The following is a 23,145-nucleotide window of genomic DNA, read 5'->3' as shown; positions in this document are numbered from 1 at the left end:
CAAAGAATCCGAGCAAAGCTTTCCAATTCTTGCATAAAGACTCCCTAATTATCGTCTTAGATAAAAAAAAAAAGGAGAGCTGGATCCTTTTTCGGCTATGATCCTTTTAAATTCACGGAATGCTCGTTGGTTCCAAAGCCCCTAAGCATTCCAAACAATTCAACTCATACTTGTCGGCGTGGTTGCTTTGCAAGTTGCAACCACCACCGTTTCTTCACAATTGGAAACCTCATCTACTTCTCGAATAATCCTCTTATTAATTGGAATCATCTGGTTCGGTATCATCACGTGATCTATCCTCCTTTCTGCTTGATCAGTGTGTTGGAACACGCGTTCTCGGATCAAAGATCACTACAACAAAAGTGATCATCGACAACAGTTGAAAGACAACTCTTTTTACAAAAAGCGTTGTTAAAAAAAGAAACACAACGCTTTTATAAGAAAGCGTTGTCTTTGTTTTTTAAAATTTTTAAAAGACAACATTTTTTCGTCATCCACAACGCTTTTTAAAAAGTGTTGTGGATGAGCGTTTTTTTTATATCTATTACAACGCTTTTTTTTCCTTTTTTATATGTCTATTGTTTTTTTACTTTTTTTTTACCTTTTTTATATATCTATTCTTTTTATGTTTTTTGAAAAGAAAAATCCTTCTCTCTTGAGTCTCACGATTCCCCCGAGACCCAACCCTAGCCACCCATTTCCTGGCTTCGATTCGCTGCCATGGACATCGGAAATCCGTGATTGGAGCTAGAATTCGGTTAGATCTCATCCTAGGCTTCGATTTGATGCCAATATAGCAAGAAATCGTGATCTGAAGCTTTGTCGTCGTCACCCTTGTTAGACTATACTTTGCGAGTTGTTGTTATTCGTTCTCTAGGTGTGATTGCTTCGATTGTTGTGGCAAATACAGAGTGAGTTTCATATATTAGTGAACGCGTTTAGAGATTTGTTTCTGGTTTTTTTGAATTTTGTGATTTTTTGAACATACAGACCCGTGTCCTCTCGTACACTCGTTTTGTTGCTTGATTTCAGGGCGGTGAATCCTCCATTTGAAATTGATAAACTAGTATGGCGCAGGGCTTATGGAACTGATGATTTTTTATTTTTTGGTGTTTCAGGCGTTATTCCGGCAGCCACTATGGAAGATGTAAATTTTGCAGTGGAGGCTGCTCACAGAGCACTCTTAAGAAACGGGGGCAAAGATTGGGCATCAGCAACTGGGGCCCATCGTGCTAAGTATTTGCTAGCCATTGCTGCGAAGGTATGCGGGGTATATCGTGATCTGGGATTCTGTTAAAATTTGAAGAGATAGATAATCAAAATGTCGATCTTCTGTTTCAAAGTGAATATTATTGAATTGATATTTCATTTGCATCATTTCGTTGCTTTGTTGCGCTGTTTTTTTAGCCCAGGTTTTCTAAATGACTGAAATATTACATGCTTCTTGTCATTTGCAGTTCAGGATTGTGGCTATACTTATTTTTAACCTTTTGGCTTAGAAAATTCAAGAGACTGAGATTTTATATTGTAGAAAACAAGGAAATTTCAATAAACTGAAGAAAAATAATCAGCTTGATACTTTGAATAGCTGAGGATACATAGGAAAGTCTGATAATAGGTTTATGTTCAATACATGGATATGTGTGATGTTAAATAAGCGTACTTTAACAATGTGTCATCCTAATTATACTTTCTGAAATGTTGTGTGGTGACTCGTATGAATTGTGATCTTCCCATTTTACTGCAATCTAACCCTTCTCGTCAAACCATTACCCTATCTCGATTTTGCCACCATCGTCGTCTATACGCCGCGTGAAAAGGAGCGACAACCTACATGACTTGTATTCTAGCCATAGATCAACTCAACCATGGCTTGAATCAAGCTTGAGAGATCGAAGCATGTTGCCAATAGAAATGTTTTTATTCGATTCGCGATGTCCAATCCTTTCTTCTTGGATTTCAGGTTGAGTTGTTTTATTTCCAGCTCAGGAAAGATTTTGAGGTAGCCTAACTCTCTTCTAGTTATTTTTATATCTGTGACCAGCCCTTCTCCGACGATGCAAACCACCACGCGGCTCCCGTTTTCCCACTTAATTTCTGTCCCAGCTCAACTTTGCTTCGATTATGGATGTTTTCAGCTCGTTTCCAGCTCAATTTCCAGCCCTTACTTTGTATTTCATAGGCTGTTCAGAATTGTGAATTTATGTTGATTTCAAATTTTTGTCTCAATTATCACTATATTGATTATTATTTGTGTTATTTGTTATGGGCTCGAAATTTGGACGAGTTCAAGGTATAATTTCGGTTATGACCCTGTTTCTTGATCAACCGTGCTTCTAGTGAGAGTTTATTGTGTTTACTAGATCATTTATGGTGTAAAATTGATCATTTCCAGTATGTTTATTATCCATTTAATCTAATGAACTATGGTTTAATTGGTCATTTTTGGTATAAACTTATTGTGTGTTTTTTTCAGTGTGGCCTGAATCTTTCAAAACAAAAAAGAAAAGAAAGAGAATGGGATTTGCACAACTGCATATGTAGGTAAGTACATAAATTTTAATTTTTGTAGCTTGTAGGCTGTCTAGAGTTGTATGATTGAATATATATATATGTTTAGACCTTGAGTTTTCACGTGGTGAAGTTAAATATATTGGTATTTGGATGGGGCAGCATACATGAAAAGTGTGATGGTTGTGATCGTCGGGTGCATGATTTGGAAGGTTCGAGTGTGGCTTTTCGAGGTGGACTGGGGCATGGTGGTGGCGAGAGGCTACTGCATGAGGGTATATGTAGGTGATGGGCTCCTGTCGTAGGATCGCAGCCTATACGCAACTTCAAGCCTACGTGAAACCATTACCATCAATGGCAAGTTTCTGACTTTATTGCCTTGTTAGATACAACAATTAACATTATAATCTGTCAAGTTTGATATGAAAATTCAGTTGTTTTTAATAATATATTTTTATATAGAATAATGCTTCTTTATCAACACAAAGAGGCCCACATGCACTAAAATAACAAAGGCTAACAAAACCCAGAAAGCATGAACAATAAAAACAACTTCACTACCTAAACCATGAACTTCAAGACAGATACCTTCTTTTGGCTCACTCACCATTTTTCTTCTCTCGCTAACTCTTTCCATGCTCTTTCAATCTTTCACCAGTGATTCAAGCATTCTCTTATCATTTCGTGTCTGCCGTGCATTTGATGAGCTCGGGTTTTTCAACATGTGGAACACCCAACTATGTTGCTCCAGAGGTATGCAATTCATCAGGTCAAGTGGTTCGTGTATCATGAGGTAAAAATTGTTCAGAGTGGAGAAATGTAATTCACCTATGTTATTATATTATTCTATTTTCGAGCAAGAAGAGAACTCAGGTAGTGTTCTGTATTTAAATTTAATGCATGTCCTGGAAACATGAGTTGCTTTAATTTATTTGGTCTCCATTTCTCCTGTTTGTGACATATTTCAGGTTATCATTTATTTCAAAGAAAACGGGGGGTTACAAGCACTTAGGTTATGGCCTTTTCAGGTACTTTCCTGTTTTGTGTTTGGCCAGTTTTGGATCTGGTGTACCTGATTTTCATTAGGTTTATTTCCTTTTTTTTCTATTTGAAGGTTTATTTCCTTTTTGTTTCTTAATGTACACAGGAAATGTGTAAAAATAAATATACTTCCGAAGAGTTGAAATTGGCCACCTGCCTGGTTTGTTCAAAGAAATTGAAAGATAGTACGACCATTGAAAGTGGTATGGAATTTGAATCTTATTGGATGAAGCATAATAAATCATCGGCCTTAGCAGATCATGAGATCCATTGTGCAACAACTTTCTTGCCTTGGTCTCGTATCACATCACTAAGGGATTTCATGAATTTCTATAATTAGTGTCAAAAAATCATTTAGTTGAATTTCTGCTAATATGTAACACCCGGTATTTTTAATTACATAAATCCGCCTGCGTAATTAGGATATTTAATTATTTAAATTTATGATTTATGGGTTAAATAATTTTGTGAATTATTTATGCATGATTTAATTAATTTTTAAACATTTAACCCATAATTAGTGATTTTTATGATCTTTTAGCATTTTTATTATTTAATCGCGTAGACGGGACCGTGGACGGACGAGATGACAACTTTCCATCCAAATTATTTTATGAGCCTTTTTGGAGCCTTAAAATATTATTTTGAGTTTTATTATCTCAAAATTTTAAGTAATTAATTTTATATAATTTTAGGAGTCCATTTTTATTCAAAATTAGCCAAAATATTGACTTTTTAGTATTTTTAAAATCTCCTTAATTATATATTTCGAAATTATGATTTATTATTTAAGTTATTATATATATTTTTTTAGAATCTTTCATTTTAATAATGATTTATTAAATTAATCATTAAAATAATTATCTACCTAATTAATTATATTATCTATCTACCTTTAGTTAATTAAAAACTACACCTAATCTACCCAACCCCACCACCCAGTACAAATCATACAAGCAACCACCCGACACCCCATTCCACCTCCATCTTCTTCTCCATCTAGTTGTCACCCAGAGAAGCCATAGCCAAGGTGCTCGAAGCTCCGAAGTCCCGTAATTTCGTCCCGTCGTCCCGGAACCGTCCCACGCTCGTATTTTCTCGTCGTCTACGGTGAAAGGCATGATTTTCTTCCCTTTTAAATCCTATATCAGTGCATGTATGTGTGTGGGTGAGTAGTACCGAGATTCAAAGTTTTTGACAGCAAGTTTTTCAAATCTTTTCTCTATTGCACTCGGTTTGGCTTCATAGTGATCATGCTCACGTATTTCATGTCCATGGCTAGGTGGGCTGCTGGTCCATGGTTAGAGGGGTTCCTTGGGGTCCCTAGGGTCGAGTGGTAGGGTGGACAAGGGCTGGAACGAGCTAGGTTCGGCCTGGATCGATCTGAACCATGGCTGCCCATTTTCTGCGCAGTTTAGTGTTCTTGAGAAGAAAGCTTCGGGTTCCTGTTCCTGGCTGCATGGGGGCTGGGGCCTGGTCAGGTTAGGTCCGCCCGGACGTGGGCTACGTCCGGGCGGCGGCGCTCCGGCCAGGGGCGGCCGGAGCCGGCCGGCAGCAGGCCAAGAAGGCCTGCTGCTCTCGGCCGAGTGAAAATGGGAGAGGGGGATCGGGTTGGGCTGGGTTAGGGGTCTGGGTCGGGTCTGAGTGGTCCGGGTTGGGTCGGTTAGGTAGTGGGTCGGGTTAGTGAGTTCGGGTCCGAGTTTGGTGGGCCGGGCTCGAGTCTTTTTATTTTTAAAGTATTTTACGAATTTATGTGTTTTTGAGTCAAATAAATTGAAATAAAATTATTTGGACTCCCAAATAATTTTATTTGGACTTTTAAAATTTTAATTAAGTTAGTCCATTAATTTTATGGGCTTTTGGGCCCATAAAAGTTAATGGGCCAGTATTTGGGTTTTTGGGCCCATTGGGCCAGTTTCAGTGTTATTGGGCTTAGTGTAATTTTAATAGGCTTAATTAATTTAATTAGGCTTAATTAATTTAATTGTGCTTAGATTAATTTAATTGGGCTTAGATTAATTTAATTGGGCTTAGATTAATTTAATTGGGCTTAGATTAATTAATTGAGCTTAAAGTTTAAGTTATTGGGCTTAAGTATGTTAATGGGCCAGATTTAAGTTAATGGGCTTGAGTGTAGGGCCAATAGTCCAGAACCATCCATGAGAAAATTGCATGTGTCCTGATTATATAATTAATTATTTTTATGCATTTAAGTTATTTTAATATTTATATGTTAGTAAGAAAATTAAATTAAATATATATGAAGGACACACAATTTATTTAAGTACATGCATTCATGAAATCAATTTTTATGCTATGATTAAATTTCTATGGTTGAGCAAATAAAATATTTTAGGTGGAAATTGAAGTAGTGTGACCATTTATGTATGGGCAGTTTCTGCCATTTATGTATGGGCAGTTTTCTGCCATTTATGTATGGGTGGTTCGCCACCAGCCTCGTACGATGGTTTCCTAGACTGATCAGTCGCACTATAAGTATGGGTCACACTTACGGATATGACCATTCGATGTTCAGAAAATAAATGCTCAACAACTCATGTATGTATGATATTATGTATGTTATGTATTATGTTCATTCAAGTAAGTTATGTTATGAAATTTTTAAGCATGCTCATTCATGTATATGTATGTATTAGTATTAAATTGATTTAAATTATTTTAAACCCTTGTTAGTATGCATGTTGGGCCTCTAGGCTCACTACACTGATATGGTGCAGGTGAGTACGTAGAGGAGCAGGTTACTCCTACCGGTGGTGAGGACGTATGAGCAATGCTGCAGTATCCCCGTGACCGTGACAGCTTCTGAGTCACCGTGCATGCTGTCTTATGATACATTTTAAATATTTTTCAAGGGTTGAGATGTTTGAATATTTTATTAAATATTTTAGGTGCATGCACACTATTTTTATTCATTTTATTTATGCAATATATTTTTAATTATAGGGTTGACTCAGTTATTTAATTATTTCAAAGAATGCATTTTCTTAAGTATTTAATTGTCTATTTATTTAGTCATGTATTTATTTTAAATATTTTATGCAGTGCATATATGTATGGGCATATATGTACATATATTTATTTAGTAGTATAAAAAAAAAAAAATTCCGCATATTTATTTATTATAGAGTTAGGGTCGTTTCAGTTAGTATCAGAGCACGGTCCTTGGAGGGGTCACTACTGCTATGCGAGCTCAGAAATCCACGCTACCGGTCTGTAAGTTTTAAATGTTTATAGTATGATTTAATTTCTAGAATTTAAGTTAGCCTTAATTTTAAACACTTAGTTATGCATGTCGATTTACGTAAATAAATATTTGGTGGTGTAGAATGCCTCCCAGACAAGTGAGCCGACGTGGGAGACCTCCACATCCACTTCCACCTCCACCGCCACCTCCGCAGCAACCTATGACAGCACTGGAGCAGGCCAGTGCTACGATGATGGCAGGAATTACTGCTCTGTTAGAGCAGCAGGCGGCCCGTCCCAGACTGTCCCATGAAGAGGACGTCGCTGAAAGGTTCCAGAAGAAGGGGCCTAAGGAGTTTATGGGGACCACCGATCCTTTGATGGCTGAGGGATGGATTCGCTCTTTGGAGTCCATCTTCGATTATATGGGGATCACAGACACCGACAGGGTGAGCTGTGCGACGTACATGATGCGAGGCGATGCAGCCTTATGGTGGGAGGGTGCAGTTAGAGGAGTCCATCTACCTACACTGACGTGGGCCGAGTTCAGGCGTATCTTCTACGCCAAGTACTTCACTGAGGATGTGCGCAGTCGCATGATCCGAGAGTTTATGAGTCTCCGTCAGGGGGACAGATCTGTTGTGGAGTACGTGAGCCAGTTTGAGAGGGGCTGTCACTTTGTGCCCATGATTGCTGATAGTCCGCAGGAGAAGCTGCGTCAGTTTGTGGAGGGCCTGAAGGCTGAGATCAGGCATGACGTGCGTTTGGCAGACGTCTTTACATATGAGTCTGCAGTCAGCAGGGCCTTGCGTTCCGAGGAGGGACGGAGAGAGATACAGAGAGAGCAGCAGGGTAAGAGGCAGTTTACGCAGACAAGGTATCAGCGACCATCTTCGCAGCCACCTGCGAAGAAGCAGTTTACAGGGCCATCTAAGGGCCCAAATCAGCAGAGGCCTCAGGGGAAGCCACAACAACAGACTAGGGGCGGGGCCCCTACTCCAGGAAGATATCCAGTATGCCCGAAGTGTCAGAAGATGCATTCCGGGCAGTGTCTATTGGGAGCAGGAGTCTGCTATCGTTGCAAGGAACCAGGGCATCAGATTGCCAACTGCCCGCAGAGGCAGAATGTCAGTGGGCGAGTTTACGTGATGCAGGCAGAGGAGGCAGACCCAGATACCTCCTTGATCACCGGGAGAATTTTAGTTGGAGGCTACTCCACGTTTGCGTTGCTAGATTCAGGAGCCACGCATTCGTTTATCTCCCGGGATTTTATCAGACGGATAGGCATTTTACCGGAGGTTGTAGACAGTGGTTACGATGTTACCATGCCATCCGGACAGATTATCACTACCACTAGTGTCATCAGGGATCTAGAATTGGAGTTGCAGGGACACTCCATTCGAGCAGATCTAGTGGTTCTTCCATTGACTGGGTTTGACTTGATTTTTGGTATGGACTGGCTATCAGTTAATGGAGCTTCGATTAATTTCCGACGTAGGACAGTTTCAGTGAAGCCAGCAAGAGGTGAGATGTTTACTTTCTTTGCATCTCAGTCTAGCAGTATTCCTCAGACGATATCACTTGTTCGTGCGAGGAAACTATTGCGCCATGGATGTCAGGGCTTTCTTGCTAGTGTGGTCACTACCTCAGATTTTTCTAGCAAATCTTTATCAGATATAGAGGTGGTACGTGACTATCCAGATGTCTTTCCGGACGATGTTGCAGGAGTTCCACCAGTGAGAGAGGTGGAGTTCAGTATCGAGTTGTTGCCGGATACTGTGCCTATCTCTAAGGCACCGTATCGACTTGCTCCTACAGAGATGAGAGAGTTGAAGGAGCAGATTCAGGAGCTGTTGGAGAAGGGCTTTGTTCGTCCTAGCTTTTCTCCATGGGGAGCTCCAGTGTTGTTTGTGAAGAAGAAGGACGGCAGCATGAGATTGTGCATCGACTACCGAGAGCTCAACAGAGTCACAGTGAAGAATAAGTATCCGCTACCGAGGATAGAGGATTTATTCGAGCAGTTGCAGGGAGCTTCGGTATTCTCCAAGATCGATCTGCGATCTGGTTACCATCAGCTGAGAGTCAGAGATTCAGACGTGTCTAAGACTGCCTTTAGAACACGATATGGACACTATGAGTTCTTGGTGATGCCCTTTGGGTTAACCAATGCTCCAACAGTTTTTATGGATCTCATGCATCGTGTCTTCCAGCCGTATCTAGATCAGTTTGTCATTGTATTCATTGATGACATATTGATCTACTCGAGGAGCATTGAGGAGCAAACACAGCATTTTCATACAGCCTTGCAGACTTTGAGGGAGCATCGACTGTTTGCAAAGTTCAGTAAGTGTGAGTTTTGGTTGGAGCAGGTGGCGTTTCTAGGCCACATTATTTCTAGGGATGGGATCGCAGTGGATCAGTCCAAGGTGCAGGCAGTGAGGGATTGGGGGATTCCAAAGAATGCTTCGGAGATTCGTAGTTTCTTGGGTTTAGCAGGATACTATAGGAAGTTCATCAAGGGTTTTTCCTCTATTGCAGTACCCTTGACTTCCTTAACCAAGAAGAACGCGAAGTATAGTTGGAGTCCGGATTGTCAGAGGAGCTTTGATCAGCTGAAGGATGCACTTACTTCAGCACCTGTGTTAGCTATGACAGTGCCACATGAGGAGTTAGTGGTGTACACCGACGCGTCCAAGCTTGGTTTGGGCGCAGTACTTATGCAGAGTGGCAGAGTCATCGCTTATGCGTCGCGACAGTTGAAGATTCATGAGCAGAACTATCCGACGCATGATTTGGAGCTTGCAGCAGTGGTATTTGCGTTGAAAATCTGGAGGCACTATCTTTACGGCGAGAGGTTCAAGATTTTCACCGATCAAAAGAGCCTCAAGTACTTCTTCACCCAGAAGGAGTTGAACATGAGGCAGCGCAGATGGCTTGAGCTTGTTAAGGACTATGACTGTGACATTAGCTATCATCCGGGTAAGGCTAATGTAGTAGCAGATGCTTTGAGTCGGAAGTCGTCAGTGGTATCATGTTTGACTGTACAGTTACCACTACAGACCGAGATTCAGAGATTTGGTTTGGAGTGCTATCCGAGCGGCCATGCACCGAGCTTGTCAGTGTTGACAGTGCAGCCAGTTTTGCGAGATCGGATTAGAGAAGGACAGTCCACTGATGAGGAGCTACAGCGATGGAGACAGAGAGATGAGGCTAGAGGTAATCTCTTGTATACAGTGGAGGATGACATCGTTCAGTACCGTGGGAGGATGTGGGTACCGAACGTTGATCAGTTGGGAACCGAGATTCTAGCAGAGGCTCATGCATCTCCGTACTCCATTCACCCCGGAAGTACGAAGATGTACCGAGACTTACAGTTATTGTATTGGTGGCCTGGGATGAAGAGTGACATCGGGAGAGTGGTGTCAGAGTGCTTGACTTGTCAGCAAGTCAAAGCAGAGCATCAGCGTCCAGCAGGACTTCTTAGACCTCTCCCTATTCCGGAATGGAAGTGGGAGAATATTACGATGGACTTTGTGGTTGGCTTACCGAGGAGTACCAGAGGGTGTACAGCGATTTGGGTGATTGTGGATAGACTCACCAAGTCAGCTCATTTCTTGCCGGTAAGAACTACTTACCCTTTGACACAGTATGCAGAGCTTTACATCAGAGAGATTGTTAGACTGCATGGCATACCAGTGTCTATCGTGTCAGACAGAGATCCGAGATTCACCTCAGCGTTTTGGAAAAGTCTGCACACAGCTTTGGGGACTAGACTTTTGTTCAGTACAGCATTTCATCCCCAGACAGATGGTCAGTCTGAGAGAGTGATCCAGGTTCTCGAGGATCTTCTGAGAGCTTGTGTCATCGATTTTCGAGGATCTTGGGAGACTAGACTGCCATTAGTGGAGTTTACCTATAACAACAGCTTTCAGTCGTCTATAGGTATGGCTCCATATGCAGCACTTTATGGGAGGAGATGCAGATCTCCGGTGCATTGGGATGAGGTTGGTGAGCGGATTTTGTTGGGTCCGGAGATTGTGCAGCAGACAGCTGACATCGTGACGCAGATTCGAGATAGGATGAGGACTGCGCAGAGTCGGCAGAAGAGTTATGCAGATGCCAGACGACGCGATTTGGAATTCGCTGTAGGTGATCACGTATTCTTGAAGGTGTCACCTATGAAGGGAGTAGCGCGTTTTGGACGGAGAGGCAAGCTTAATCCGAGGTATATAGGGCCATTCGAGATCTTGGAGCGAGTTGGCACGTTAGCCTATCGTTTAGCTCTACCTCCAGGGTTAGCGGCAGTGCACAACGTTTTCCATGTATCCATGCTTCGGAGATATGTCTCCAACCCGTCGCATGTGTTGGATTTCGAGCCCTTACAGTTGCCACCGGATCTTGTTTACGAGGAGAGACCAGTGCGGATCTTGGCTAGAGAGGAGCGGAGGCTTAGGACACGGGTCATACCGATGGTCAGAGTCCAGTGGCTAAATCACTCGGAGGAGGAAGCTACTTGGGAGACCGAGGAGGATATGAGGACTCGCTACCCGGAGTTGTTCGGGTAAGTACTTTAATTTCGAGGACGAAATTCAATTTAAGGGGGGGAGAATTGTAACACCCGGTATTTTTAATTACATAAATCCGCCTGCGTAATTAGGATATTTAATTATTTAAATTTATGATTTATGGGTTAAATAATTTTGTGAATTATTTATGCATGATTTAATTTATTTTTAAACATTTAACCCATAATTAGTGATTTTTATGATCTTTTAGCATTTTTATTATTTAATCGCGTAGACGGGACCGTGGACGGACGAGATGAAAACTTTCCACCCAAATTATTTTATGAGCCTTTTTGGAGCCTTAAAATATTATTTTGAGTTTTATTATCTCAAAATTTTAAGTAATTAATTTTATATAATTTTAGAAGTCCATTTTTATTCAAAATTAGCCAAAATATTGACTTTTTAGTATTTTTAAAATCTCCTTAATTATATATTTCGAAATTATGATTTATTATTTAAGTTATTATATATTTTTTTTAGAATCTTTCATTTTAATAATGATTTATTAAATTAATCATTAAAATAATTATCTACCTAATTAATTATATTATCTATCTACCTTTAATTAATTAAAAACTACACCTAATCTACCCAACCCCACCACCCACTACAAATCATACAAGCAACCACCCGACACCCCATTCCACCTCCATCTTCTTCTCCATCTAGTTGTCACCCAAAGAAGCCATAGCCAAGGTGCTCGAAGCTCCGAAGTCCCGTAATTTCGTCCCGTCGTCCCGGAACCGTCCCACGCTCGTATTTTCTCGTCGTCTACGGTGAAAGGCATGATTTTCTTCCCTTTTAAATCCTATATCAGTGCATGTATGTGTGTGGATGAGTAGTACCGAGATTCAAAGTTTTTGACAGCAAGTTTTTCAAATCTTTTCTCTATTGCACTCGGTTTGGCTTCATAGTGATCATGCTCACGTATTTCATGTCCATGGCTAGGTGGGCTGCTGGTCCATGGTTAGAGGGGTTCCTTGGGGTCCCTAGGGTCGAGTGGTAGGGTGGACAAGGGCTGGAACGGGCTAGGTTCGGCCTGGATCGATCTGAACCATGGCTGCCCATTTTCTGCGCAGTTTAGTGTTCTTGAGAAGAAAGCTTCGGGTTCCTGTTCCTGGCTGCATGGGGGCTGGGGCCTGGTCAGGTTAGGTCCGCCCGGACGTGGGCTACGTCCGAGCGGCGGCGCTCCGGCCAGGGGCGGCCGGAGCCGGCCGGCAGCAGGCCAAGAAGGCCTGCTGCTCTCGGCCGAGTGAAAATGGGAGAGGGGGATCGGGTTGGGCTGGGTTAGGGGTCTGGGTCGGGTTTGAGTGGTCCGGGTTGGGTCGGTTAGGTAGTGGGTCGGGTTAGTGAGTTCGGGTCCGCGTTTGGTGGGCCGGGCTCGAGTCTTTTTATTTTTAAAGTATTTTACGAATTTATGTGTTTTTGAGTCAAATAAATTGAAATAAAATTATTTGGAATCCCAAATAATTTTATTTGGACTTTTAAAATTTTAATTAAGTTAGGCCATTAATTTTATGGGCTTTTGGGCCCATAAAAGTTAATGGGCCAGTCTTTGGGTTTTTGGGCCCATTGGGCCAGTTTCAGTGTTATTGGGCTTAGTGTAATTTTAATAGGCTTAATTAATTTAATTAGGCTTAATTAATTTAATTGGGCTTAGATTAATTTAATTGGGCTTAGATTAATTTAATTGGGCTTAAAGTTTAAGTTATTGGGCTTAAGTATGTTAATGGGCCAGATTTAAGTTAATGGGCTTGAGTGTAGGGCCAATAGTCCAGAACCATCCATGAGAAAATTGCATGTGTCCTGATTATATAATTAATTATTTTTATGCATTTAAGTTATTTTAATATTTATATGTTAGTAAGAAAATTAAATTAAATATATATGAAGGACACACAATTTATTTAAGTACATGCATTCATGAAATCAATTTTTATGCTATGATTAAATTTCTATGGTTGAGCAAATAAAATATTTTAGGTGGAAATTGAAGTAGTGTGACCATTTATGTATGGGCAGTTTCTGCCATTTATGTATGGGCAGTTTTCTGCCATTTATGTATGGGTGGTTCGCCACCAGCCTCGTACGATGGTTTCCTAGACTGATCAGTCGCACTATAAGTATGGGTCACACTTACGGATATGACCATTCGATGTTCAGAAAATAAATGCTCAACAACTCATGTATGTATGATATTATGTATGTTATGTATTATGTTCATTCAAGTAAGTTATGTTATGAAATTTTTAAGCATGCTCATTCATGTATATGTATGTATTAGTATTAAATTGATTTAAATTATTTTAAACCCTTGTTAGTATGCATGTTGGGCCTCTAGGCTCACTACACTGATATGGTGCAGGTGAGTACGTAGAGGAGCAGGTTACTCCTACCGGTGGTGAGGACGTATGAGCAGTGCTGCAGTAGCCCCGTGACCGTGACAGCTTCTGAGTCACCGTGCATGCTGTCTTATGATACATTTTAAATATTTTTCAAGGGTTGAGATGTTTGAATATTTTATTAAATATTTTAGGTGCATGCACACTATTTTTATTCATTTTATTTATGCAATATATTTTTAATTATAGGGTTGACTCAGTTATTTAATTATTTCAAAGAATGCATTTTCTTAAGTATTTAATTGTCTATTTATTTAGTCATGTATTTATTTTAAATATTTTATGCAGTGCATATATGTATGGGCATATATGTACATATATTTATTTAGTAGTATAAAAAAAAAAAAAATTTCCGCATATTTATTTATTATAGAGTTAGGGTCGTTTCAGTTGGTATCAGAGCACGGTCCTTGGAGGGGTCACTACTGCTATGCGAGCTCAGAAATCCACGCTACCGGTCTGTAAGTTTTAAATGTTTATAGTATGATTTAATTTCTAGAATTTAAGTTAGCCTTAATTTTAAACACTTAGTTATGCATGTCGATTTACGTAAATAAATATTTGGTGGTGTAGAATGCCTCCCAGACAAGTGAGCCGACGTGGGAGACCTCCACATCCACTTCCTCCTCCATCGCCACCTCCGCAGCAACCTATGACAGCACTGGAGCAGGCCAGTGCTACGATGATGGCAGGAATTACTGCTCTGTTAGAGCAGCAGGCGGCCCGTCCCAGACTGTCCCATGAAGAGGACGTCGCTGAAAGGTTCCAGAAGAAGAGGCCTAAGGAGTTTATGGGGACCACCGATCCTTTGATGGCTAAGGGATGGATTCGCTCTCTGGAGTCCATCTTCGATTATATGGGGATCACAGACACCGACAGGGTGAGCTGTGCGACGTACATGATGCGAGGCGATGCAGCCTTATGGTGGGAGGGTGCAGTTAGAGGAGTCCATCTACCTACACTGACGTGGGCCGAGTTCAGGCGTATCTTCTACGCCAAGTACTTCACTGAGGATGTGCGCAGTCGCATGATCCGAGAGTTTATGAGTCTCCGTCAGGGGGACAGATCTGTTGTGGAGTACGTGAGCCAGTTTGAGAGGGGCTGTCACTTTGTGCCCATGATTGCTGATAGTCCGCAGGAGAAGCTGCGTCAGTTTGTGGAGGGCCTGAAGGCTGAGATCAGGCATGACGTGTGTATGACAGAAGTCTTTACATATGAGTCTGCAGTCAGCAGGGCCTTGCGTTCCGAGGAGGGACGGAGAGAGATACAGAGAGAGCAGCAGGGTAAGAGGCAGTTTACGCAGACAGGGTATCAGCGACCATCTTTGCAGCCACCTGCGAAGAAGCAGTTTACAGGGCCATCTAAGGGCCCGAATCAGCAGAGGCCTCAGGGGAAGCCACAGCAGCAGACTAGGGGCGGGGCCCCTACTCCAGGGAGATATCCAGTATGCCCGAAGTGTCAGAAGATGCATTCCGGGCAGTGTCTATTGGGAGCAGGAGTCTGCTATCGTTGCAAGGAACCAGGGCATCAGATTGCCAACTGCCCGCAGAGGCAGAATGTCAGTGGGCAAGTTTACGTGATGCAGGCAGAGGAGGCAGACCCAGATACCTCCTTGATCATCGGGAGAATTTTAGTTGGAGGCAACTCCACGTTTGCGTTGCTAGATTCAGGAGCCACGCATTCGTTTATCTCCCGGGATTTTATCAGACGGATAGGCATTTTACCGGAGGTTGTAGACAGTGGTTACGATGTTACCATGTCATCCGGACAGGTTATCACTACCACTAGTGTCATCAGGGATCTGGAATTGGAGTTGCAGGGACACTCCATTCGAGCAGATCTAGTGGTTCTTCCATTGACTGGGTTTGACTTGATTTTGGGTATGGACTGGCTATCAGTTAATGGAGCTTCGATTAATTTCCGACGTAGGACAGTGTCAGTGAAGCCAGCAAGAGGTGAGATGTTTACTTTCTTTGCATCTCAGTCTAGCAGTATTCCTCAGACGATATCACTTGTTCGTGCAAGGAAACTATTGCGCCATGGATGTCAGGGCTTTCTTGCTAGTGTGGTCACTACCTCAGATGTTTCTAGCAGATCTTTATCAGATATAGAGGTGGTACGTGACTATCTAGATGTCTTTCCGGACGATGTTGCAGGAGTTCCACCAGTGAGAGAGGTGGAGTTCAGTATCGAGTTGTTGCCGGATACTGTGCCTATCTCTAAGGCACCGTATCGACTTGCTCCTACAGAGATGAGAGAGTTGAAGGAGCAGATTCAGGAGCTGTTGGAGAAGGGCTTTGTTCGTCCTAGCTTTTCTCCATGGGGAGCTCCAGTGTTGTTTGTGAAGAAGAAGGACGGCAGCATGAGATTGTGCATCGACTACCGAGAGCTCAACAGAGTCACAGTGAAGAATAAGTATCCGCTACCGAGGATAGAGGATTTTATATTAAGCGTTGTCGTTTCACTTAAAAAGCGTTGTCTTTTCCAGAAACGACAACGCTTTTTATAAAAGACAACTCTTAAAAAGCGTTGTCGTTTTTAGATAAGACAACGCTTTTTAAGCGTTGTCATTTCTGGAAACGACAACGCTTTTTCCGCGTTGTCTTTGAACATGGTTTTTTACAACACTGCCTACGACAACGCTTTTTCAGGGACATTAACAACGCGGAAAAAGCGTTGTCTTTGGCCTTTTTTCTTGTAGTGGATGTGATACCCGGTGCAGCGGAAGTTTAAAATTTTTATTTTCTTATATGGAACAATTTCATATCATGGGTATCAAATCCTCACGATTAAAATCAACAAGTAAAATAATAATAACAATTATAATTTTACCTCTTCAAGCTATGACTTGATTATGGACACCAACAGAATTTTCTGCTCTTGTTGTAAATCCCAAGAACTAATGACTCGCTCGATCAATCTCCTGAATTAGGTCCACGAACAGAAAACTAAAACCCTCTGATTGATTGAACTAGAAATCAATCAGATGTTTATCAAAGAGATTAAACAGATTTGATCTGTCAATTCAGAGTGTAATTTTTCATAAAAATCACAAATTGAATTCTCTCAAAAGGAGAAGGGATTTCAAAAATTCTCTTGAGACACTCTCTCAAATTTTTGAAAATTCCTTTTAATATTTAGATGTGATTTTCGAAAATTGCAAGGTTGGAATGAATGAGTTTTTCGAAAATTACACACACACACATATATATATATATAATTTCTAGACTGGATTAAGTTATATGTCTATTAGGACACTAACTGCTTAGGGCCCATAATCCATAACTTAAGCCCAACAAGCCAAGCCTGTTATTATAGAAATTAATATAAAATTCATCATGACTCCGATTGATAAACTGATTTTACCAATGTGCATAGAAACCATTTCTGCACCATTTAAAGTCAAGATAATTTTTCTGAATCCGAATTCAGTGATTTCCAAAAATGTTCATCCCTATGTCATTTTCTGAAATTCCACTCCCTTTAGTTAAGAAGTCCAACTTCTCTTTCGCTAAATTCAACTCTTTAAATTTAACTATCTCAACGGGGATTAGTAATCCATTACTTGTGTGACCCTCAATGGTTCAGGGATACAGCTAGCCGTGGGCTCACAACTCCTTGTGACTCGGAACAACAATTTCCGACTTACCCATCGAATCATGGTAAGAGCGTCTAGCAACATCACCCCATGATTCCCTAGGTATCACTGATAGTGCTTGCAAGAACCAGTAGGTTTTGGTTAGCATACAGTACGGTCTCTTCATCCAAATATCCCGATCAAATCAACAACCATTGGTACATCGAGAGTCGTTCGAGATTCGATAACTATGCAATGCTTATTGAAGATCAAATAGTGATATCGCATGTGCTACTAGGAAACCAAGTAACCTAAAGCACATCATGTACTCTTGCCAGAGATTTGTCACACTAATATCTCCTTATATCGCATAGGATATCCACACTTGCAAGCGTGTGGTGAATCCTTGACAACAAAGCATCGACTCCTATATGTGTCGTAACTATACCCAATCTCAACACCTGATGACCCTCATAGAGTCGATAAACGAGTCAAAGTATAGTACTAGCATATAGAGTCTCCATGATGTTTCAAGTAGTAAGGACTAATGGTGTATAACCAAAACCGCGGACTTATCCACTCAATTAATGATAACCACTTGGAAAGTCCGGATAGGGTAGTTCGATTATTCATCATATGAATATCCATTTGCATGCTTTGAATATCTCTATGTTCCATACCAATGAAACGTGGTACTCGGCATCGCAAATGCTAGTCTCAATCTCGAGCGATCCTTATCCTCATTTGCGGACGGCTCAATTGAATAGGAACTGTTTAGAATATACAGTGCTTATAAGATGTGTTTCATGATAGTCATCCCAATGCACTATCACATCTTACATGCACTCTAGTATATTCAAGGTTTTCATTTAAACATCGTATAGTATGTCACAACATAATAATATGATAAAAGATAAAGTAAATGCCATTATAAAAGTGTAAATTATATTAAACAAAGATTGTTTACATATAGAGTAATCAAAGCCCTTAGCCACAAGTTGGCTAATCGGGCACCCACTCTTTTAATCTCCCACTAGCCAACTAGTCATACTACGTAGTCTCATTGCTTCGCATGTTTGTCAAATAATGGACCTGACAAGAGCTTAGTAAATAGATAAGCAATATTGTCTGCAGAGGCCACTCTCTCGACAGTGATGTCTCCTCTTTCCACGATCTCCAGGATGATGTGGTATTTACTCAGTACGTGTTTGGATATTTGATGAGACCTTGGTTCCTTTGCCTGAGCAACGGCACCAGTGTTGTCACAGTACACCGAGACTGGACCAACAACGTTAGGAATTACGCCCAACTCTTGGACGAAATTCCTCATCCAAACGGCCACTTTAGCAGCAGCTGATGTTGCAATGTATTCTGCCTCAGTGGTAGAATCCGCTGTGGTGTCCTGCTTGGAACTCTTTCAAGAGACAGCACCGCCATTTTGCATTAATACAAATCCAGAGGTTGACTTTGAGTCATCCACGTCACTTTGGAAGCTAGAGTTGGTATAGCCTTCCAATTTCAATTCTCTTCCCCCATAAACTATGAATACATTCTTAGTCCTTCTTAAGTACTTAAGAATATCCTTCACAGCTTTCCAATTCATTTGATCGGGGTTGGCCTGATATCTGCTCGTGTCACTCAGAGCAAAGGCTACATCCGGTCTGGTAGATATCATCCCATACATGATACTACCTATGGCTGACGCATATGGTATGTGTGTCATTTTCTCTATCTCTTTGTCAGTCTTGGGAGACATAGACTTGGATAAAGAAACTCCATGACACATAGGTAGATGTCTTCTTTTGGACTCATCCATAGAGAACCTCTTCAATATGGTGTCGATGTAGGTTGCTTGAGTGAGTCCTATCATTCTCTTAGATCTATCTCTATAGATCTGTATTCCTAGAATATAGGATGCCTCACCCAAATCCTTCATCGAGAATCTACCTGATAACCATATCTTTGTTGACTGCAACATCCCTACATCATTCCCAATGAGCAGGATGTCATCAACATAAAGTACTAAGAATGTCACAACATCCTTAACTACTTTCTTGTACACGCATGGTTCCTCCGGGTTCTTGATAAAACCAAAATCCTTTATTGTTTCATCAAATTTATGGTTCCAACTTCTTGATGCTTGTTTGAGACCATAAATTGATCTCTGGAGCTTGCATACCTTATGCTCGCTTCCCATGAATGTGAATCCCTTGGGCTGCATCATATAGATTTCTTCCTTAATGTTGAAAGAGTAGGTGCCTCGTGAGCCAACTTGTGGCTAAGGGCTTTGATGACTCTTTGTATAAATAATCTTTTGTTTAATATAATTTACACTTTTATTAATGGCAATGACTTTATCTTTCTTCATATTGTTATATTGTGATATACTATTATTGTTTTGATAAAGACCTTGAATATACTATAGTGTATGTAAGATGTGGTAGAACATGGAGATGTCTATCATGAAACACATCTTATAGTCACTGTGTATTCTAAATTGTTCCTAGTCGATTGAGCCGTCCGATAATAAGGATAAGGATCGCTCGAGTTTGAGACTAGAATTTGCGATGCAGAGTACCACGTTTCATTGGTAGGGAACATAGAGATGTTCGAAGCATGCAAATGGATATTCATATGATGAATGATCAAACTACCCTATCCGGACTTTCCAAGTGGTTATCACTTATCGAGTGGATAAAGTCCGCGGTTTTGGTCGTACACCATTAGTCCTTACTACTTGAAACATCATTGAGACTCTATATGCTAGTACTGTGCTTTGACTCGTTTACCGACTCTATTGGGGTCATCAGGTATCGGGATTGGGTACAGTTACAACACATATAGGAGTCGATGCTTTGTTGTCAAGGATTCACCACATACTTGCGAGTGTGGATATCCTATGTAATCTGAGGAGATATTAGGGTGACGAATCTCTTGCCAGAGTACATGATGTGTTTTAAAAAATGGTTTCTTAGTAGCACATGCGATGTCACTATTTGATCTTCAAGATGTATTGCATAGTTATCGAATCTCGAACGACTCTCGATATACCAATGGTTGTTGATTCGATCGGGATATATGGATGAAGGGACCGTACTGTACGCTAACCAAAATCTATTGGTTCTTGCAGGCACTATCAGTGATACCTAGGGAATCATGGGGCGATGTTGCTAGGCGCTCTTACCATGATTCGATGGGCAAGTCAGAAATTGTTGTTCCGAGTCACAAGGAGTTGTGAGCCCACGGCTAGCTGTATCCCTGAACCATTGAGGGTCACACAGAGTAATGGATTTTTAATCCCCGTTGAGATAGTTAAATTTAAAGAGTTAAATTTAATGAACAAAGAAGTTGGACTTCTTAATTATGAGTAGAGGAGTAAGGTTTCCTAAAATGACATAGGAATGGGCATTTTTGGAAATCACTGAATTCGGATTCAGAAAAATTTATCTTGACTTTAAAAGGTGAAGAAATGGTTTTTGTGCACATTGGTGAAATCGGTTTATCAATCAGAGTCATGATGAATTTTATATGAATTTCTGAACCTGCGGGCTTTGCTTGTCGGGCTTGAACTTATGACTAATGGGCCCTAAGCTGTTAGCGGCCTACATTATAAATAAGTTATTGCAGTACAGAAATTACATACAACAGGTCACAAATTTTTGAAAAACCCTAAGTATTTTCTCTAACAGTGGCCGCCCCCTCCCCTCTGCTCAGGAAAATCCAGCCTGTGAATTTTGAATTACAGTCTGGTTTAACGGATCAAATTCGTTAATTCTCTTCGTAGAAACTTCTGATAGATTTTCTAGTGCAATCTATTAGAGGGATTAATTATCCGTTCGTGGACCTGATTGAAGAACAGTTCGTCCATCAGTTTCAGGGATATACAACAAGAGCAGAGCAATCTGTTGGTGTCCATAATCTCGATTTGAGATTGGAGGTAAAAATTTATAATTGTTATTTAATTTTTACACACACAATTTAATCGTAAAAGTTTTGATACCCATGATGGAATCGTTCCATATAAAATTTTTAAACTTCTGCTGCACCGGGTATCAATTCTGATTGATCTGATCGCCGCGTTCTCCAACAATGATATCAGAGCCAGGTTGCTCAGATCAAACGATTAAATTAATCGATTGTACAAAAATTTTTAAGCCTCGGTTTTTGAAACAAAATAAATATTTTAAAAATAATTTTTTTTTTTTCGGGCAAAACCCTGGCAGCGATTGGATCGCTGCCCGGGGGGGGGGGGGCCAGCACACGGCGCTGCCCAGCGCAGCGCTGGGCGCTGAGCTCTGAGCGCCGTGCGCTGCCCTTGGGGTAGCCGGGCTGCCCGGCCCGAGCCCTTTGGGGCGCGGGCAGCCCAGGAGTGTCCCGGGCGGCCCGCGGAAAAAAAATTAATTTTTTAATTTTAAAATTAAATTTTAATATGTTAAAATTCTATTTTTGGTCCGATCAAAAATTGTTTTTGATTGGTCCACGAGGCATCGGATCGAATTGTTCGAGTCCGAAAATTTTAAAATTGATTTTTGGATAAATTTGAATTTTTGGAAAATTTACATATTTTATCCGTTAAATTGAATTTTGAAATTAATTATTTTTGGTACAATTGATGATAAGATATGATCTTATGGATATATTGAGTAAAATATGATTTTATGTATAAAATTGGATTTTATAGATAAAATATAATTTTATTTGATAAAAAGATGAAATATGATTTTGTATGTAAAATAAGATTTTATATATGAAATATGATTTTATCCTTTAAATTTAAATTTCCATTGCATGTTATTCAATAAATTAATTTTTAATTAAATGTTATTGGATAAGGATGATCGATTACCATGACCAATTTAGTAGGTGTATGTTAGGAATTTACATTTGTTTTTATTGTTGTTGGATTTTTAATGGGCCTGGTTTATGGCCCAATATGAATTGTCATATGTAATAAAAGTGGGCTTGGTTTATGGCCCGTTCCCACCCTTTAAAAATGTATCCCCTACTTGTCATTGTTATTTATTGTAAATACATTAGATTTAGTGGGAGATGAAGATTTGAAGACGGAGGTGGGCCCAGCAGACAATAAAGACAGAAGAAATGTAAATTGGAAGCTCAATGTAATAGGATTGCATTGCATACTGCATATTACCTAGGATTGGACTAAGACTCGTGATTGGCAACCACGGGTCGATTAGAAATGGAATCGATCATCCTATATAATATGTGATATTATTGTTGTATGCATGTTTTAGACAAAATTGTGTGAATCCGGCAAGCATACAAAATTTTAAAAATGATGAGACAAATTTTCAAAATTAAAATCCCTCATTTTAAATATGATTTAAAATTGATATCAAGATAAATAAAGGAAATTTAAATTTGTTTAAATGTTCCTACCTTCCATCAACGATCAATGTATGAGATGCTACCGCGGATACGGTCCGGCTCATATTATTGGGGGGCCCGTTCGTCGGAAAGCTATACATTGGATCGACACATGTTGTAAGTTGGGTGGAACTCCCATGGGATCGGCTCATATTATTGGGGGATCCACATGGCGACCGTCCATCACAACTTAATATTGATGGGTCATCTTGACATGTCACAATAAACAGCGTCATATTATTGGGCCCTTATTGGACATGAGGTAAAAAACGTGGAGGTTGCTTTGGAAGCAATTGAGCTCTACCTTTTGAAAATTATGGTTGGCTGATATTATTCGGGACCATAGTTTGTCAATTGGACTCCATGTTCTCACTAAGGAAAACAGTTTCCCGTTTTCAATAGAGGGTAGTGAAATCGTTAAAATAGTGGGAGTGAGATTCATAAAATAAATTTC

At 40.5% G+C, this 23,145-nt stretch overlaps 1 protein-coding gene across 5 annotated transcripts; it reads left to right on the top strand.

Moving 5' to 3' along the window:
* Positions 1–660: 660 nt before the first annotated feature.
* LOC140876092 (uncharacterized) lies at positions 661–6,360 on the top strand. Of its 5 annotated transcripts, none has more exons than XM_073279949.1 (8): positions 661–911; positions 1,119–1,261; positions 2,477–2,544; positions 2,674–2,868; positions 3,170–3,304; positions 3,480–3,539; positions 3,659–3,755; positions 6,291–6,360. In XM_073279949.1, the coding sequence occupies exons 5-8, from the start codon at positions 3,251–3,253 to the stop codon at positions 6,338–6,340; spliced, it is 261 nt and encodes an 86-aa protein (XP_073136050.1). In that variant the 5' UTR covers positions 661–911; positions 1,119–1,261; positions 2,477–2,544; positions 2,674–2,868; positions 3,170–3,250; the 3' UTR covers positions 6,341–6,360. The 5 variants fall into 3 exon arrangements, 3 of the variants coding, with proteins under 3 accessions (XP_073136050.1, XP_073136049.1, XP_073136048.1); XR_012148665.1 differs by lacking the exon at positions 6,291–6,360 and having other exon boundaries at positions 3,659–3,992; XM_073279948.1 differs by lacking the exon at positions 6,291–6,360 and having other exon boundaries at positions 3,170–3,264; positions 3,659–3,992.
* Positions 6,361–23,145: the final 16,785 nt, after the last annotated feature.

The sequence above is a fragment of the Henckelia pumila genome, chromosome 1 (assembly GCF_033568475.1).
Source record: "Henckelia pumila isolate YLH828 chromosome 1, ASM3356847v2, whole genome shotgun sequence".
In the NCBI taxonomy this organism is placed as follows: domain Eukaryota; kingdom Viridiplantae; phylum Streptophyta; class Magnoliopsida; order Lamiales; family Gesneriaceae; genus Henckelia; species Henckelia pumila.
This window is presented reverse-complemented; position numbering and strand designations above follow the sequence as displayed.

Coding starts and splice junctions, on each gene's coding strand:
- LOC140876092 (XM_073279947.1), top strand. CDS start 3,251: ATGTTGCTCCAGAGGTATGCAATTCATCAGGTCAAGTGGTTCGTGTAT. Junction 3,305..3,479: donor AGTGGTTCGTGTATCATGAG/GTAAAAATTGTT, acceptor GACATATTTCAG/GTTATCATTTATTTCAAAGA. Junction 3,540..3,658: donor TTAGGTTATGGCCTTTTCAG/GTACTTTCCTGT, acceptor TAATGTACACAG/GAAATGTGTAAAAATAAATA.